We start from the raw sequence: 18,767 nt of genomic DNA, 5'->3' as shown, positions 1-18,767 counted from the left end.
GATTCAGTTGAATTTCAATGAAAATAGTTGTTGCATGCGGATATGTTTCTCCTTCAATTATCCATGTGGAGCTTCTCTCGATATAATATTTTCAGTGATTTTTCGTACAAACTCGGCTGTGACATCGATAATTATGAAATTGTGTTGTGATTGGTTTTTAAAATTTTTTCAAATGAGTCCATTAATTGTTGAGTTTTTCAAACGGACAATTTGAAGAGTCACAGTATCGATATTTGGATAAATTTTTTTTTGTTCTTGACATTAGAGGATTTTGTGTAAAGTGATATTGATCTTTTTTTCGTGATTGTTCAGTCAAAATGTTTTGTTCGTTGGTTCGATTATTCAATGGTGGAAGAGTTGGTGATATCTTGACGAAATCGTGATTGAAAATCAGTTGACATTTTTGAAGGAAGACATATCAGTTTGGCGTGATTTCCAGTGTCGGTGCTTCTTGGGATAAAAATAGGGATTTTTTTAGATTCATGGTGAATTGGGGCTGGATTCCATCGAGAAGGGGGTAAGTTTCACCGAGAGGGGAGAAAAACAATTCTTTATGTTTCAGATTCGAGGGAAATGCGATCGGTGACAAGGGACACGCAGAAAAAAAAAATTCAGATCAATCAAACTGTAAACGAGTGCTAATAAATTTTTATTACCAGTTTCAATGCTTTTTTTTAATATCATTCGGTCAAAAAATGAAAATACAATTATCAAACTTCTAAGAGAAATCCACACCCCTATTTCCATCGATCAATTCCTTGTACGATTAATTGATTGTTTTCGATCATCAGAACTCCATTCACTCAATTATTCCCAACTTCGTAATTTCCACATTATTCCTAAAGATTGCAAAAATATTGACGGCGGTATTCACGATTGCTCGGTGCTCTATAAAAAAATGAAAAATAAAAAATAAAAGATACCTCGCTCATCGCGCAGGTCTCGTTGTGCTACGAGGTGCGAGGGAGTAAAGAGAGAGAGTAAGATGAAATATGTGGTAAATGCAATGCAACAAAATGAGATAGAAAATTGATAGAGTGGGTGAAGGCGTGCACTGTTTGTCAGATATCCGCAGTCGACGGTATCGCACTGTCTAAAGAGGTAAGATGATAGTACTCGTTATTTCTCGTTTTTATATTTCTCGATCTTCAACTACAAGTGATAAACTTGCCGATGTCAGGGTATTAATTATATGAGTCAATTACGAGAAGTACTGGATTAATGTGAGTGAAGCAATCAACATCTTCAGATCTCTACCACTGGAAGATCTTCGGTGATAAAGTGGAATGAACCATCTTAAAGTTAGGAAGTTGAAAATTATGTCAATTATGGAAAAATAGGAATTCCACTGGATAAAGAGGTAAGATAATTTTTATTTCTTGCGATTTTTTTTAGTAATTCATCTCCAACTCGAAGTGATAAACAACTTTGTTATGGAATTGTAATTATATGAGTTAATTAGAGGAAATGAAACAGTATTTATGCGAATGGAGAAGTCAGTTCTGATGTTTAAGTGGAATTAAGACTAAAGAGGAAGTTAAAATTATGGAATATTGAGGAATGGCATCGCCGTTTTTGATAAACAATACTGAGGATTCGAGGGATTTTCTCATTATTCGGTGATGAGTTCAATGATTTATGCTTTTATTGCTCTCTGGATAGATCTCATGAGGCTGAGTAATGAGATTGTCAAGGGGTTGATGTGTCCGGTGAAAGGTCATTTTTCAAACTGACTTTATTATGATGGTCATTGCTTTTTATTGTTGTTGCTAATGCCTATCAAATAATGGTGATCTAATTATTGAGGATTCGGATACAATCCCTAGAATTTTTTTATGAAAATTCAAAATCAATTCACAACTTTCCGGATGATTAAGAAATAATTGTAATATCTCGGAGGAAAAATGTGAATTTTAGTCCGCGGGAATTTGTCTTTGAAAAATTATAAAATAAAAAGCATCACTCGTCGTGGCCTTCGCTGCGATAATTATTGCGGTTACACATTAAATTACCGACTGGATTATAATAATTGTTTATCGAGTGATTTTTACAGACAATTCGAAATCATCCCGTCAAATTAAATTCGACGTACATTCGAAATTGACGGATGACTCCTCCTCATCTTTCACCCCTTATTCTCACTGTCGTAATTAAAAATGGAAAATTATGATGTACGTCATGCGCACAATGCATCAGCCAGTTCGCCCCATTTTTTCACTCCCCGATAATTAAGAGTCTCATTATCCCGCAATTAACAATGAAAACTCCGAGTCAAAGAAATTGCGCCGGACGAATCAAAGATCTGTAAAATACTAATTACATTAATCCACCAGTCATTAATCAGAATCAATAGGAAGCCTTTTCTCGACCTGAATACTTTAAAAACCGAATGGCTAATTACCCGACAAATGACTAATTAAAAATCACACCCCAGACATGACAGATAAAACCAAAGATCAAAGTGATTTGTCGCAGTTTAATTAATATTAGAAAACGTAGAAGACACGGAGATTATCGGTTGTCATAAATTTAACATATAATATATATTTTATATTGTTTACATATTGATCTGAATTTATCAGAAAAAAATGTGGAGGGAAAACTCGGGGTAAAAACAGAACGGGAAATACGCATAAGAGGTACTTCTCATTATATCAAGGGGATGAGCTTGTCCATGCTCATAAAGCATATGATAAGTAGAACATCAAGTGAGGTATGAGACAACGTGCAACGTATCGTATAACTGCCCAAGGACGTTATCAAGGCGAACAAAAGTATATTACTACGACATTTAATTATGAACACGTAATCTTAATTGCGTGTTATGTCTCAGGTTGACTAGTCATTCTTGACAGGAGGATGACAAGCATATTGTCAATTGTTTTAAACAATCTCTGGTATTATCGTACTATCCCACTAGTTACGAATTATCCCACTAATTATGGATTACAATTATGTCAAGGGTAATTCACTTGATAAACGGATGATCTTCGATTTTTGGGATTTATCTTTTTTTTTTTATTTCTGTTGTATATATTTTATTTTAATTATTTTAATAATCATAATTACAATTATTGGACGAATATGAATGGTGGAATTGATATTAATTCCTTTAGTGAAGGTATGGAATGCTGTAGTCTATCTCAAGCCCCCGATGTTCGTCTGAGCGTAACAATAACATACGGGCCATCAGATGGGCATGGGTTTAATTAAGTTTTTTATCGCTCATATCATACCCTCTTTTGATCTTTTTTTCTGTTCTATATATCACTCGTTTGAGTGATCTAAAAACCTACTGGCTAATCGGCGGCGCGAAATGGAATTATTCATCTAGAAATCAATTTAACAGTCGCATTTTTTTGTATATTCAATGATTCTATATTATTAGGTCCCGGAAATCCTGTGGAAATTTTTATAAAAATTGAATATATCAGAACTTGATTTGATTTTTATTAATTTTTGTGTAATAAGCAGAAAATGCTAGTTTAATTGTGTAATTGGGGGTTTATTGAGTTTAATTGATTCGGAATGTTGATTTTTGGTTCAAGGCGCATGAGAGGTTTTTCGTGATGGAAAGGAGAAAAAAGATGAAGAGATCAGACTCTTTGTGATGTAAACCCCGTTTTGAGGGATGAAATAGTTATGAAATTTTGAAGGAAGTCATTTCTGAGATATGGCAAATCGCCCGAAGATCGAAATCGTCAGGGTATCGTCGGTGGAGAGGAGAAATTTTCGACCACTCGATGGAATTCAATTGCGTGCGACATACAGTCATGTGAGAATTGGTACATACTGCCCAGAGCCTGAGATGGATCTCACACCGTGTGAGAATAAACCGCCAAATCAAGGACGTAAATTTAAAAAGAAAGTGAATTTTTATACCGATTACTTCCCATTCTCCTCTGAGAGATGGAGAAAATGATAGACGAGAGAGGAATCATTACGATTTTGATTTTTAGAAATTTGGGACCAGTTTCAAGACTGCTAAGGCGTCGTCATCAGGGGACGTGCCTTGCAACTAAATCCTGTGATAACATTTATAACGTTAATAGAAATAATGGGTCTTTGGACTGGCATTCGAGCCAGAGTCCGACCAATGCAGGTGATTTCCACTGAAATCATTTTCTTCCCTATTTTTCATGCAGCTAAATATTCAATCCATTCCAGATCTTGATCCTCGCCAAAGTAATAGTCTAGACTGGCGAATAGGTCGCCGAATAAATTCAGACTGGCAGGATATCAGTTGTAGTGCAGAACACCTAAACTCCAGAAATACAAATATCAGCGTTTTTGGATTGAGAACTCCTTCTGCTAAGTAAATTTTTGTCAATCATGATTTTTATAATTATGACGGAATTAAAAGTGTCTTAAAAAGTCGAGATTGAATTATTGTTGATAATCAGCGAATTGCATTTTCATTCTGGTTCATTTCATTATGGTATTATTTCCAAAACATTTTTCAACAGATCAAAAATAGTTTCACTGCTTAGAAGACTGTCTCCTCGTCTTCCAAGACCAAACAGCAAAAATTTATTGCCTTCTTCATCGACTGTATGCCCGTGGATCCGTGTGGAGTACTCAACCGAATCCATGAGCGATTGGCGTCGTGAAACATCCCAGGAAACCGATGTTAGCTTTCAGCATGAGTTACAATTGAATGACCTCAGAAAAAGGATCGCCACTGCCTCACCCTCGTCCTCACAATCTCAGGTAAAATTATATTCAACTGCAATTGAATTTTATTTCTTGTAATTTTAACCCGGCGATATTTATTCTCTGATGAAGCGTAACGAGGATATGGATGCACTTTATCAGACAATCGATCGTTCGAAATTCAAATTGTAAAACGCACTGAGGATGATTGTTAATACTCTTATAATTATATTGACTATTGTCTCGTTAAACTTCGTTGTTCAAATCGATATTTCAGGCGATTATTACCGAGGCAGTCAGTAATGGGCGGTTGGACATTAACGAGAATACTGAGAAGAATGTCATTACAGTCGAGATTGTTCGCGGTGACCAGCAATCGTAAGAGTCATTTTTATGGATTTTTTTGTTGTTATTAATGCTCACAAATCTGTCGCAATCCTAAAAAAAAAAAAATAGGAAAATGTTCTATTTTTTTTTAACTCCGGCATTTAAATCCAGGATCGAATGACTAGTCATATTTTCTAGATATCCAGTAAAAATGCGTAAAATCATATTCATTCATCAAATCGCATGAATTCCAAAAAAAATATAACCCATTGGCCTTTCCTCTTGTCCCATAATTTTTTCTAAAAAATCGAAATAAATGATGAAATTCCACATCTAGAATTTTTTTAAATAATTTTATAATTTTTTAAATAATTTTTTCCAACGATTTATTTTGTTTCATCTGAATCGATCAGCGACCGGGATCTCTGATTCATAGTAACTACATATAAGATTATAAAAATATCCCTCGCAGTAATGCTTCACGTATTTGTGCACTCTGCATGTATCAGTTGTTCTATAAACCAAACAAAGATGATTATCTTCAGGAGGTACATGGACTAACGTTCCATCGGGCTCCTCAGGACAAACATAATTAATAGTAACGTCTTCAGGTACTCGAGTGGTATTGAATTGGATGATAACATCCAAAGTCCCAAGTTTGGTATCAGACGTATCAATATCATCACCACTCCCTGCATTCCCTGAAGCATCAGGCGAAGAATTCTCGATCTCCACTCCTTGGGAGTCTGGAGAATCAGACGGCGTTTGACTTTTCTCCTCTCCAGGATTGTCTGCCGAATTGTCCACGTCCTTCCCTTGACTTTCTACCTCGACATTATCTTTTCGACTGCTTGAATCATGAATTTTACTCGGTTCCTCCGTATCTTTATCAGAGATCAAAGTATAACAGCCTTTAGACCATCTCTGCAATTCAATCCGCATCTTCGGCTTCATATCCTTCCCATCAGGTACAAGATCGAGATCTGTGTAATCTTTCAGCAGTTTGAACATTTCAATGGATTTAAATAGCTCGTAGAATTTTTTCAAGGCACTGGGAAGACTCTCTTCATCAGCTACTTCATAGTTCCTGGAGTCTGCAGGCCCTACCCTCTTCCAGTTAATCCCTTCACTCGTAATCTCTGCTGAAATCTTGTTATAGGCATCTTCCTTCAAGAAATTGGCGAGATAAGTGTAGGATTTATTTTCTACTTCATTCTGAATTTCCCGTCTTGTATCTTCAGAGAGGTACGACTGCATCACCCAGGAGTTGAGAGCTTCGTCATTTGGTGATGGTTCGTAGAGGATTAATTCAATTTCTGGCCTGGGGGGTCGATTGCTGCGTTTAAGGGGACCATGGAACCAACCATTTATGGTCAACCTGAGTTTATCAGGTGAAATAACCTCTGCTACTTGATGATAGGAGTTATCAGAGACCTCGAAGAAGACTAATGAATTGTACTCAGGGATTAAGGAGCGGACGATCTTCTTTGGGAGTCCATGAGAGTCTGTGCTGAATAGGTCGAGGGTTCCTCCGTCCTCTGCTGTCCAGCTCTCGGAGAGATAGAGAATAAATGCTATTCTCCTGTCCCCCAGGTTGTCCTCGTGACAGAGAAGATGATCCGTGTCTGAATAACGAGTTGATGACATGGAAATCTTTCTCGTCAGGTCAATTCCTGTGTTTGTTTTTATCCAGAGTCTCAAATCGTTCACGAACACCTGATGGAGTTGTCTAATATTTTCTGTGTCTACGTTTGCCAGGTCTGACGTCTGCTCGAAACTGAAGAGATCTGATTCTAGTCTGTTGGTCTCAATGGCTGAGAGCTCGCTCTTCAAATTCTCCAGGAATTTTTCACACTTCAAGAAATTCGAGATCTTGCAGACGCGAAAAGGAAAGACAATCACCTCCAAGGCGGTAGCTTTACAGGGAGAATAGGAATGCCACCAACTTTTGAAGAGAAATTGAATGGCTATGGAATTCATGGATTCATTGAGGATTGAAGCCCTGAATTTTTTGGATTTAGGTTCGTTTTCAGTCATTATGAATTTGAAGAGAAATTGTGAGGTTAGAGTTGCAATCGTCAATTCAGACCGCAAACTATTGAATGTCTCATAAAAAATTCTTTACGTCGAACAATTCATCAGAGAAATTGTGAGTTGTTTAAATTAAATTATTTTGGTTTGAAATTTTTCAAGTAAATCTCTCCTTTGATAATTGGGATGAGGCAGCAATACGTATCTTATCAATTCTGGCTGGTTTGACGTGACGATTTTCAAGATACTCTTTTTTGTCTTTTGTGAAGAAAATAATCTCCAGGAGTTGCTCCTGTAGATGAGTCTCCACGTGGTTCTGAAATAAATTCATCTCAATCAATTCTCAAGTGACCAATCGACTACTCAACTCGAAGTTTAAATCTCAATCATAAAATTTCAAACCTTGTCTATTTTTTATTGTCGGCCACGATGAATACCGCTCTATTCAGATTTTTTGATTTGCATGAATGAATCCTCACTGAAAACATCGAGTTTTATCTAAATCACCGGAAACAGGTCTGTAGTCTAGGGATCACGGCACCCCCGACACCTTCATCGAAAAAATCACACCCATGAAGTAAATCGGGATTAATTCTGTCACAAGAATCTCGAGGGAGGGAAATTAATAAAATGAGGATAAATCGACGATTCAACAAAACTGTTATTATATTTCTCAATAATTCCCTACAAGGAAAATCTCAACTTCACTGACTGGTGAATCATCTACAAAAATTGTAAAATGAATATTGATCTCTCAAAAACCATGAGATGTCGCTTCACTCGTTTTGTATTTCGCGGTGGTCAGTTTTATCAAGATGGCCGACTTGTTTCCCACGTTTGACGGATTTCATTGACGGATAAACGTGTGAGTGATTGAAAAAACTACCGTCGAGGTCACACCCTCGATTTAAAATCTCACCAATAATAATAAAATAGTCACTGAAAAAAAAATTATTAAAAATTGACAGACAGCACACGCGAATCTCTACTGTCACTGTCAGGTGTCGTGTCAACTCGTCAAGTGTTACAAGAGCGAGAAAAAAGCGGCAAATAAATCACGTAACGTGGAAGAACCTGAAATGTAAGTTGAACTATCATGCCATAAATTTGTGACAGATTAGTTTTCAGTGGATTGATCGATTGACCTTTTGGCAATGGGTTTTTTTTTCAAATTTTTGGGATATCGTGAGAGGAAAATATTCGAGGGGAATGCAGAAAGAATTGGGATTGCCACCACTACTCTTTTCTCCCCACTCGGTTCCTTAAAAAACACCGTTGGTTCATTCCTCGTTGTATTGCGGTGTGCACCAGGGATTTGCCTCCTGGACAATACACTTTAGTCTGTGGAATGATAAACGAAAAATCACGGTTCGAACCAGTTCAGTATTTCCACAGAAAGTGAAAAAAAACGTACATGATTAATCCTCACTATTTTATTATCACTAATTAAATATTCAAACGTTGAACTCGAGTTGTGCTGAGTGTTATCGATTCCTAATTAATCCATTTCGCCTGCCATTGTCGTTCAATCGTTGATTATCATTTGATATTAATTAAATTCCAGTAAATCGTTGGAAATTGCCGTAATTTTTTCATGTGCAAAAGTTTCTACTATTTTTTGAGTGTTGTAGCTGATTGTTGAGGTGAGGTTCAATGAATTACCTGGAATCCAGTGTTTTATTCTAATTGTGTCACTTACCTGTGAATTTATTCCTGCACTCAATTACGTACGTCACCTGTTATTACCTGCGCATGATACGTACAGCTGGTGAGTGTATTCTCTTCGTGACTCACATAAGTTTGACTATTGTCTGTTGATTTCTCCTTTCATCATTTGAGACGGTAATTATGGGTATTAGGAGAGGAATGAGGGATGTGGATTGAGTTGAGAAAATTTGATGGCTGAGAAAGGAGATGGAGAGGTCGTAAGGAAATTTCAGGAGATTTTCTTCATGTCGATGAATTTCGGAGTCGTACAACATTTCTCTATTTATTCAGGCGATTTTAATAAATGGAACAAATATAACGGTGTTTGATCGAAGAGACAACAAGTTATGGGTGTATCGAGTGGTTGAATCGTGTCGACCTTGAACGGTACTTTCTTCACGCCCTGACGAGATATCTAGGAGTGATTTGTTGAAAGATGAATTGTTCGCGTCTTAAAAACTGCAATTTTTCCTTTCTTTCTCACTCGAACAATTTTTATATCGAATTTTTTTACTATTGTACCATTTGTTACATAATTTCGGTCATGACGGAATAAAATAATAATTCAATTCATCGATAGGTTTTTTTTTTAATTTCTGTCAAAAAAAAGGAAGACCCTGGAATTTTTGGAATAACTTTCTCGTAGTCCTCAATAATCTCTGAATTATCTCATGGAATTGTAGAATATTATGGAATATTGTAAGATTTGAGTTTAAAAAATTGACATGAATTCTCTCACGAGTGGATGATAGGTAATCGTTTGGAATTACCCAATTGAAGAGTCTCAAAGCTCAAACGGATCTCACCGATTTACGCATATTATTTAACCCGACAAATTTCCTAGTAATTAGGAGTAATTGTACCCCTCGGGCTGCAATGCTTCAATTCCTCCGTTTCCCTCATTCGTCTCATTCTTCGCAGTTCGATGGGATCTGTAATTGCAATTGGGATTCAACGAGATGATTAATTAGGTTTCGAGCGTCTGCAATTATCGAAGTGTCTGTTGCCACGTGGGAGAAATAGGAGAGAAGTGCAAAGGCAAATGGGAAAAGTTAAATGCCGAGATACTGAAGCATTGAATTTATCTAAAGTTTCTTAGTTAGTATTTTATTTAGTTTCAGTCTATCATGCTGCTTTCAACGCACGATTAACATAACAAATTCTGCGACGGTTATCACCTCACTTCAATAGTAGTCTTGAATCAATTAATTGCGTGGGTGGGATATCGATACACACACGTAAACCCTCTGACGTACCTGCATCTTGGTCCGGTTTTTACCTTTTTTGGAAGTCCGGTTCCTCCAGTTTTATGGTACTGAAAATAGATATAAATTATTTAGGAATTTTTCGTTCTGTGATTTTTAAGCAATCGCAATAGCCTCCGGAAGTTTTTACATTCTATAAGATTGCCCAAATATTGATCTACTATTTTCAAATTATTGCTCTAATTATACGAGTCCTTTTTATATATTAAAAATATATAAAATGTGTGTTTCACATGTTTTTTAATCTATTGTCAAAATAAATTGTAAAAATACGCAGCATTATCTGTGGGGAATGCAGATTTATTTTTAGGGAGTAGAATAAAAATGGCAAATCAGAGACGCATTGGGGAAAAAAGAATGAATATTTGACCGAGTGGTCTTGGCTGTGAAGGACTTTTATGGAATTTTTTGTGCCCTGTGTCATTTAGTTGGCAGTGTCTGTCGTGCTCCAAGTTTATATGTTAAGCGACGGAAATTCGTAGTGGGCGGATTGTTAAAGGCAACTATCGTGTCCCCAGAATATTCAGAACAAAAGTAAGAGGAACTTGTCGAGGTATTTTGTTCATTATGACTTGACGAAAAGTACTGAGTGCAACGGGGATACCTGGGGAAAATTATCATTATTTTTTTTTTCTCATGTACGTTTTGTTTCCTTTCGTGATGTGCAACCGAGCATTTTAATGGACGATATGTATTGGTTACTCTACATCCGGTAGCGTCACGGACTTTTTGTCGGGTATTTCCCGCTATACATTCAATTGTAAAAGCTGGAATATTATAAATTTTCGAATTTCATCATCTCACACTGAAGATATATTCAAAACATATGTTTGATGCATTCAAGATATAATTCCAACCAAAAACAATATCGCAGTTATAATTTCTGAAGCGAATTGGTAAACCAGGATGAGTGAATTTTTTTTCGAGGCCAGTTTGTACCCAATATCTCCGAATTAAAGGAACCTAGCGGATTTTTCCCGAGAATATTTTTTATAGAACATGATGAGAGCTAGAAAAAAGGTATCTACGAAAAAATCGTTATCTTCTTTCAATTCCGAGGTATTGGCTAAAAGATGACCTCGAAAAAAATACACTGTGGGGTACCACTTCGCTACGGATTTTTCGATTATGTATTTTTCCATGCAGATGATGTTTGGTGCTTGATAGGTAATTTTCGTTGATGATAGGAACAACGAATGTGATTAATGAGAAAAAATAGATGTTTCCGGAAACACGTAAATAGATTGATGATTTGAGGCCCCAGTGGAAGGGTAAGTGACATCGTACGAACTCTCCTCGGTTCCCTTCCTATTTATAAATCCCAAATAAACCACGGTGGTTCTTGAACCGTGACACAGACGTGCATGTACCGTTTATAATGCCGGTATTTTTCTCTGTGGGGTACATGGCTTTTCCGCTTTGATTTTCATTTATGTCCGCGGGGGTGCTGTTTGAAAATCAAAGAGCATGTTCAAAGTTCCAAAAAAAAAATCATAATACCTAAACTTGAAATCATTTCTCATTTCAAATTCGTTCAATGCTCCTACGATTATTTATCTATCTTATTATTATTTATACATTTACATGTTAAATATTATTCTCAGAAATGATGATAAAAAACGGAAAAACAAGTTAAATGAAAAAAAGAAGTAAAAGCGCAGGAGACAATTCCTCGAGTGCATGTGGATTTTTTTCTTTTTTTTGTTCTAAAAGAGAAAAAAAATTGTGCCAGGCTAAATTTGGGTCTTATGGCCTTCGAACATACCGGGGGAGGAGAGAGGCGATGTCACTGCACTTTCCCTACTTCCTTCCTCAGTTAATTCCATACAAGATGTTAAATATTGAAAAAGGGAAAGCCAGTATGAGCTGCAGAGCATTAAAATTCGTGGTTCGCAATAAAAAAATGGGAAAATAAAAATTCAAGATTCCTCATGCTTGATGGATTTTCATCAGTGCTGTATGTCAATCTCTCATCAGTTGAAATGACTTGCGGGGATATGTCGGATGGATGGAATTTCTAAAAGTGAAATAAATGAAATTTTTAAAGACTAAAAGAGGAAAGGACATAAATAAGTTGCGAGTTGAAGCGAATGACTTGCTGGTGGACGAGAGAAGCTCGACTCTGGGATGTGAAGTACTAAATGTACTGTCTGGGAATGCAATGTTGGATAGAGCCAGAAGTGGCTAAGAGCTATGAATTCAAATGTGAAACGCGTTTCGACTGGCTGAAACGATCGTATTTTTTTTACTTACGGATATGGAAATGCATATTATTTATTTACAAGGAGAGTATCCATGAGGGATGAAAGTCTGAAGATGAAGGTGCATGTTAGCAGTAATTTTATTGTCGATGTTGAAAAAATAAATAGGGGAGACATTTCAGAATTGGAGCACGGGTTTTCTCATTTTTTTTTCTCAATGTGGAGACACTGGAGTTGAGAGGATCGTTAATGGGGATGAAATAATGGAAGGACTGTTGAGGAATGTAAAATGATCATGCACCGAGGCCGATTTATTTATTATAAAATAAATCATCATGGAAATTCCACATTCGGTAATTTCGTTAATTTCAATGTATCGATTATCAATTGAATTTTCAATTGATGATTGGGTAAATGACTTCTCGATCAGGAGATTGTCGACATGGTCTTGCCATTAGCTCATCTTGTTGATTGATATACTGTTGTGAATTTGCGGTGATGTAGTCTCTCTCTCGATAAGGAGCGAAGGTGATATTTTGCTTGCTGCAAGCAGAAGAGTCTAATTTCGCTGGAGTTATGGTAAAATCAGCGGCCATACTTGGAATTCTTCTCACGTAAATGTGAATTCAATCTCAAGATCTGAGAAAAGCCTCATAATTTGGAATGTCACGGTAGAAATTCTTCACAGCCCAAAATTTCTAGAATACTCTCGAAATTTTAACGTCCAAAGAGCATTCTCTGAACATATTTTATTTTTTTTTTGTAAATTGGAAAAAAATAAATGTTTTAAAGATGTAACGAAATATGAAATGCGAGCCAGACGTTGCCTTGAATATATCTTTTAAAAAAATGAATCTTTATTATCCGTTGACAAGTATATCTGACCCAGTGCAACCTCTTTCATATGGTCGGAGGAATGTGAAATGATTTTAGATGTGTGAGATGGGTAGGTATTATCTGTCAAGTTGTATACAATTGTCGGGTTCGTCAACGAGCGCGTGCCAGAGGCCACGAGTGCCTCCTCAAGACGTCCCAAAATATCTCATTCGATCCCCCGTTCCTGGACCAGGAAGGGAACGGAGAGCTGAAAGAAAGATGAAAGAATGAGAAATTTGAAAAAAAAAAGTTGGAGAAAAGCTGAGGGAAATGCTCTCAGGTCCCACTCCACTTCTGGCACTCGAGTTGAGATCAGTCTAGCCTCTCATTAGCTTCAGGATCTCAATTCACTCATTCGCCCCAAGTCGATTATCAAACCCGCACGTCAAATCGTGAAAGTGATTTTTATCGATTACTCTCGATATCGTTCATTCATTATTTGTTAAAAACACTCGAGGCATTTTAATATAATTATTATAATGCCATTGAAACTCGATACTGGAACTTACATGGTGAATCCCTCGGGGAATAAAAAGGGGGCATCGAAATTTTTTATCTGGAAGCACTGGCGTTGCAGGTATTTTATTGTGTTCAGTGATTCATAAAATTCTGTAAATTTGTTTTTGACGAAATTTTTCAGGTCGCGCGAATATTTTTTTGCGTGTTTTTTTCGACTTTTAAAAAGAATCGAATAACTGGAAAATTAACGCATGAAAGTGAATCCGCGAATTCGGAATGATCGACTCAGTATCGAATCTCTGATAAATAATTAAATAGTTTAATCCACGAATATTTACTCTCCATTATAGAATTATAGGAGTGGAAATGATTTTTATCAATCGAAATAATCTTTCAGATATAATCCTAAAATACCTCACTCCCTGGAAGCATCAAAAAATTCTTCTCCCATTCCTAAAATTCCCTGCGCAGAATAATCACCACATTATCTCTCTAAACCAGACAAAAAATTCTAGTCCTCTCATTCGACTTAACGACTGATTCATACACTCAGGAATAAAAATACCCCAATATAATTGGTTTCTCGGCCATAAAATTCCGATGAAAAATTCCCTAAACAAAGAATAAATTCCACCGAGCATGGAATGCCCAACACGCTTGTCTCATACAAAAAAAAATGACAAAATCACATTAATACCCTTCGCAATACCACAACCCATAATTCACAAATCGATCGATGGTCGTCCTGCACAGCTGCACAGCTGCAGAGCTGCACATGAGCACATGAGCACTTGCACAAAAATCAAAATCCAAAACTCAAACGAGAAATCTATAAAACAGCCCAATTAGTAAGCTTGGTACCCTGCACGCAACCTAGAGAATGATGAAATGATTGTAGAAAGAAAAATATATATGAGATAGAGAGACTGAATGGATGGAATGGTTCTCAGTGTCCACGAGGATCGTAAACGAGGTGTGGACAATCGTCGTCCACGTCCAAAGAGTGGTACTTGTCACAGCGAAGTGGCGGGCCTTGAAGAGGACAACGGCAGCGATACGACGGTGACAGCGGTACCAGGCGGTGGTGGCAGCGGGTCAAGTGGCAGGTCATCGAATCGTCGTAACCGGCCACTGTCACTCGCTGTCCAACCGCTAAATTATCAGCACTTGGATCCCGATACCATTTCAAGAGGTGGAATCAAGCATCCCAATATGACTAGCCAGGAGTCCATAGGCAGCTGCAGCCTCGACGTCGATCGATCCGCCTCTGACCGATCAGGTTGGAATATTCAATATCAGTTCATTAGGAATCCCCAAACGATTAAATATCGTCGCCCCCTCGGAAATGCATAGAAAATTGGGAGTTGCAATTAATCAGTAATTAATAATTCATTCAATCACAAATTTGGGGAATAAATAATAAATTATTCTTTCGGTTAAACGCACCAAAGATAGCTATCAATCAATTTCATCGGTAGCATTGCTATCTTATTAATCATGGATTGCCCCTAGGTGGATATCGATGTATCACACTCAATTACGTGATGGTAAATTCAGAAAGTACCTCAAGCCATGTTCTTGTTTCTTCTGTAATTCTCGTATATGGACGCTCAATTCGATTGAGAAATTTCGAGGTGAAATAATTCAATTCCAGAAATCCTTTTTCCCTGATAAATTATTGTTTCTTTTTACCTACTGTTTCCATTATTTTTTCTGTAGTAAATATCCCTGATCTTTCTAACGTATCACCGCAAACAGATTGCCAAAAATCTCTCATAAATCTGGGTTTATTTATTTTACTGTACGCGCACAAAAAAAAAATTGAAACGTAGTTTAGATAATTCATGAACTAGAAAATTATCCGTTTCAGTCTGATTGGTTCAGCGCTTCAACGATTTCAGATAATTTTGTGGCTCCGAGCTAAATAATTCACCGGTTATTGAAAAATTTTTAAATGCCTCCTAGAGGAATCTCTTGAGGAGAGCTATCCCTTGTCAATTGGTGGAAATCAAATGAATTTAATTTTCAGAAGCAACGGTGGACTCGATATCGGAACGAACACTTCACAGTTTAAATTTATCGAACGGCGATACAGCGTCACCCACGGATAATCCAGTTAACGGCAGTAACGAGACGATTTCAAAGACCAAGGAAAAAACACCGGAAAAGGACAATCTAAATGGCGAGATCGAGACTGAGCAGCTGACAGCTAAGAAACCTAGTTATCTTGGGTTGGCTTGCAGTATTAGTGGATATTCAGGGATCACCAGGTACGACAGCAAACTCAGGGAGGGCTTCAGATCGAGAGACAGCAGTCCTGGATCAAGACTGATAACTAGGGAAACAAGCCCTGCAGGTTTCAGGTGAAATACCCAAAGAAATTATTATCTTCCCCAATAAACCTGAAAAACTCATACATTCTAATATTCAGGATAAAATTGATAATAACTCTATAATCAATTCCTCGACCTCTACGACTAGATCAACTTTAAATAAATGTTATGAACATCACTCCATGGTATTGATCACTTCACTAACGATAAGAAAAATCGAAATAATAAATTATTCTCTGATATTCTATTTTTTGATAATTTATTGATAGTCGAGGTGAAAATAGTAATTCGACGAAAAAATATTTGTCGCAATAGCGGATTGTTTTAAAGAGGTTCATTAATCCTGAATGCGTATTGTATATTTCCTCTGTACCAGGTCAAGTGAAAATCTTGGAATTCCGGCAAAAAGCCAATCAATATCTCCACTGGCAATGGATCGTCAAAACGGCTTCAGCAATGGCAACAAGGAGTGCCGAGTAGCGACATTCGTTGAGACTCGAAGCTCATTGGGTACTTGTCAAGGTTATTCAGAGGTTGACAGAGGTTTGCCAATTCACTCATTCACCGATATCAGTCCAATACGAGGCTCTCCAAAGCGCATGACGCAGATTACAACCTGCAGAGAGACTAAAACATTTACATCAACGATAACAGTCTCATCACCCAAGACATCGAACACCAGTAATTTACCAAGCAATTGTCTCAACGAGAGTAATTTAACGAATGGCTCAGCGATAGAAACTGATAATCAGGCGCTCAATTCATCCTGTGAGAAGTCATTTATTCAGCAGAGGGTGGAGAGGCTGTATGGGCCTGGTGCACTGGCCCAGGGATTTTTCTTCAAACGTTCCTTGAATCAGTCAACATCTAGTGAAAGTAGCTTTAATAAATCGAGTAATAACAACGATTCTCTGATAGACAATGCGAATACTGAGGAGTCTCTGAAGAATCTGCCAGTTCTGAGACATCTGAGACCAGAATTCAGGGCTCAATTGCCTGTTGTCAGCCCAAGGAGAGCAACTGATGGCAGTGAGCAGGTCAAGCCTTTGCAGAGGATATCTCCAGTTGTGGGGAAAAATGATGGGAAAACAACTGTCTCACCTCCATCCATCAAGATTTCTGATCACGAAGCATTCAAATTGAGTTCCAGTGTCACAAGCATTCCGGATCAACAGCCAGCAGCCTTGGAAGTCGTTTTACCTGTACTGGAGCCAAGTGTCAGTGCCACGAGTGTTCCAGAGGCTCTGAAATCAATGCAGGAGAGTCAAACTGAGGAGAAGGATGGGCATTATTTTATGAAATTATTGAAAGCTGAGATCGATAGATTGTTTAAGCTTGCGGTGTCGGCTGAAGAAGTACTCGAGAGTGGAGAGCAGTTGCCAGAGGAAGCTGCTGGAAAACTCAGGTCTGCTGCGGGAAAGGCTAGACTATTAGCGACACAGAAAATGCAACAGTTCGAGGGGCTCTGTCATAAGAATATTGTAATGGAATTTTTTCATTATGTCTGATGATCTGGAGAAAATGTTGAGCGAGTTTTAATCGTTTGTTTCTGTTTTATTGCAGAATCAAATTCCTGGAGAAGAATTTCCAACGACTAATGAAGATCTTGCAGGATTTTGGGATATGGTTATGCTTCAGGTTGTTCAAGTCAATGATTTGTTCGAGCATATTGATAAACTCAAGCGTTCACAGTGGCAAGAGGTGTGACTTGTTGTTTGAGTTATAACTTTATTAATTTCACTCCTATTTTCATTTCAATCTTTATTTTTAATTGAGACATACTGTAAATTTTTGTTTATTTTAAGATGATTGCAAATTTTTTTGTTTTCAGATTCCACCGGAAAAATCGGCGGCTACACAAGGGCAGAATGGTGTGAGTGCGAAGCGACGTACCGTTGTGTCGCAAAAACCAAAATCCGCGGCAAATTCAGAGGCAAATCGAAAAGCCCGTGAGGCACGAGAAGTCGCTCGTCGTCAGATGATGGAGGAACGTAGAAAAGCCATGAAATCCCAGATACAACAGTCTGTAGAGATTTTTGCGCCAAAGACATAACAGAGGGCCGTTACTAATATTGTTTCAAACAATGGAGACACCGCGGTTTTTTATCCCAGATCTGTTAAACGCTCATAGATATCCAAACTCAATGAAAAAAAATAAGTGGGGAGGAGAAAATGATTTTAATCGATGATCAAGTTGAATAATTACGTAAGTTAGTGAACGAAAGTCATAAAATAGTTATTTGCAGTGTTGAATCGTGGATTCGCGCGTGATAGATTTTGCTAGATATCTTTATTTTTATTAATTTTCGGTAATTGTTTAATCTTTCACATCACTTTGCATCATTTTAGAAATTGAAAAATGTTGAATAAATCATTGAAATATCAACTAAAAATGTTGTTTCTATCTCTCTTCGGCATTTCAATGATAACCGAAAGTTATTAAAAATATTTGCCTACAAGAAATATTGACAAACCTTAAGAATTAAATGAAGAAATCCATTACAATTCGTTAAAAATGTGCGACTGAATAAGTTACATGTTTTCCCTGGTTTTCTCGTGATATCTGTGTATGTAAATAGTTCAATAATAATTTGTCATGACTGACGTTGCAAGAATGTTTATTCCTTTTTTAAATGAGCTTCATGTCCATGACTGCGCCCATCCTCGGGCATCTCTCTCTCTTTTAACTATTGATACGAAGCATTTGACAGTTTAAGTATTACATACAAGTCATGAGATAATTGATTTAATTTTTTTTAATAAGATGGGAGAAGGAACACTGAGAAATTGTAATTAGAAATTGAAATTTACGTTGAGTCGTTGATGACGTTGAATCGATGGCTTTCAAAGCTTATCTACCAAATAACACATACCTAACTAATACTCATAAGCCAGCGACTTTTTTTTTACTGTAA

At 37.1% G+C, this 18,767-nt stretch overlaps 2 protein-coding genes across 3 annotated transcripts; one reads left to right on the top strand and one right to left on the bottom strand.

The window, feature by feature from the left end:
• Positions 1 to 1,065: 1,065 nt before the first annotated feature.
• On the top strand, positions 1,066 to 18,433 carry vlc (vulcan). 2 transcript variants are annotated; one of them, XM_011302770.1, is made up of 12 exons: positions 1,070 to 1,101; positions 1,181 to 1,360; positions 3,549 to 3,864; positions 3,960 to 4,102; positions 4,168 to 4,315; positions 4,467 to 4,710; positions 4,931 to 5,031; positions 14,470 to 14,798; positions 15,549 to 15,882; positions 16,229 to 17,333; positions 17,416 to 17,553; positions 17,684 to 18,433. In XM_011302770.1, the coding sequence occupies exons 3-12, from the start codon at positions 3,674 to 3,676 to the stop codon at positions 17,903 to 17,905; spliced, it is 2,955 nt and encodes a 984-aa protein (XP_011301072.1). In that variant the 5' UTR covers positions 1,070 to 1,101; positions 1,181 to 1,360; positions 3,549 to 3,673; the 3' UTR covers positions 17,906 to 18,433. The 2 variants fall into 2 exon arrangements, with proteins under 2 accessions (XP_011301070.1, XP_011301072.1); XM_011302768.1 differs by having other exon boundaries at positions 1,066 to 1,360.
• LOC105265329 (prolyl 3-hydroxylase OGFOD1-like) lies at positions 5,358 to 8,070 on the bottom strand. Its single transcript, XM_011302767.1, has 2 exons — positions 7,414 to 8,070; positions 5,358 to 7,327 (listed from the first exon to the last, which is right to left on the bottom strand). The coding sequence occupies exon 2, from the start codon at positions 7,015 to 7,017 to the stop codon at positions 5,377 to 5,379; it is 1,641 nt and encodes a 546-aa protein (XP_011301069.1). The 5' UTR covers positions 7,018 to 7,327; positions 7,414 to 8,070; the 3' UTR covers positions 5,358 to 5,376.
• Positions 18,434 to 18,767: the final 334 nt, after the last annotated feature.

Source organism: Fopius arisanus, unplaced genomic scaffold, assembly GCF_000806365.1.
Source record: "Fopius arisanus strain USDA-PBARC FA_bdor unplaced genomic scaffold, ASM80636v1 scaffold00029, whole genome shotgun sequence".
In the NCBI taxonomy this organism is placed as follows: Eukaryota; Metazoa; Arthropoda; class Insecta; order Hymenoptera; family Braconidae; genus Fopius; species Fopius arisanus.
Note: the sequence above shows the minus strand (reverse complement) of the source record. Positions and strands in the feature narration are given on the sequence as shown.

Bases quoted from the DNA above. Each gene is read 5' to 3' on its own strand.
- LOC105265329 (XM_011302767.1), bottom strand. From the start codon at position 7,017: ATGACTGAAAACGAACCTAAATCCAAAAAATTCAGGGCTTCAATCCTC.
- vlc (XM_011302768.1), top strand. From the start codon at position 3,674: ATGGCAAATCGCCCGAAGATCGAAATCGTCAGGGTATCGTCGGTGGAG. The intron at 14,799-15,548 runs GTTGGAATATTC...TTTAATTTTCAG, and splicing joins ATCCGCCTCTGACCGATCAG to AAGCAACGGTGGACTCGATA. The intron at 17,334-17,415 runs GTAATGGAATTT...GTTTTATTGCAG, and splicing joins GGCTCTGTCATAAGAATATT to AATCAAATTCCTGGAGAAGA.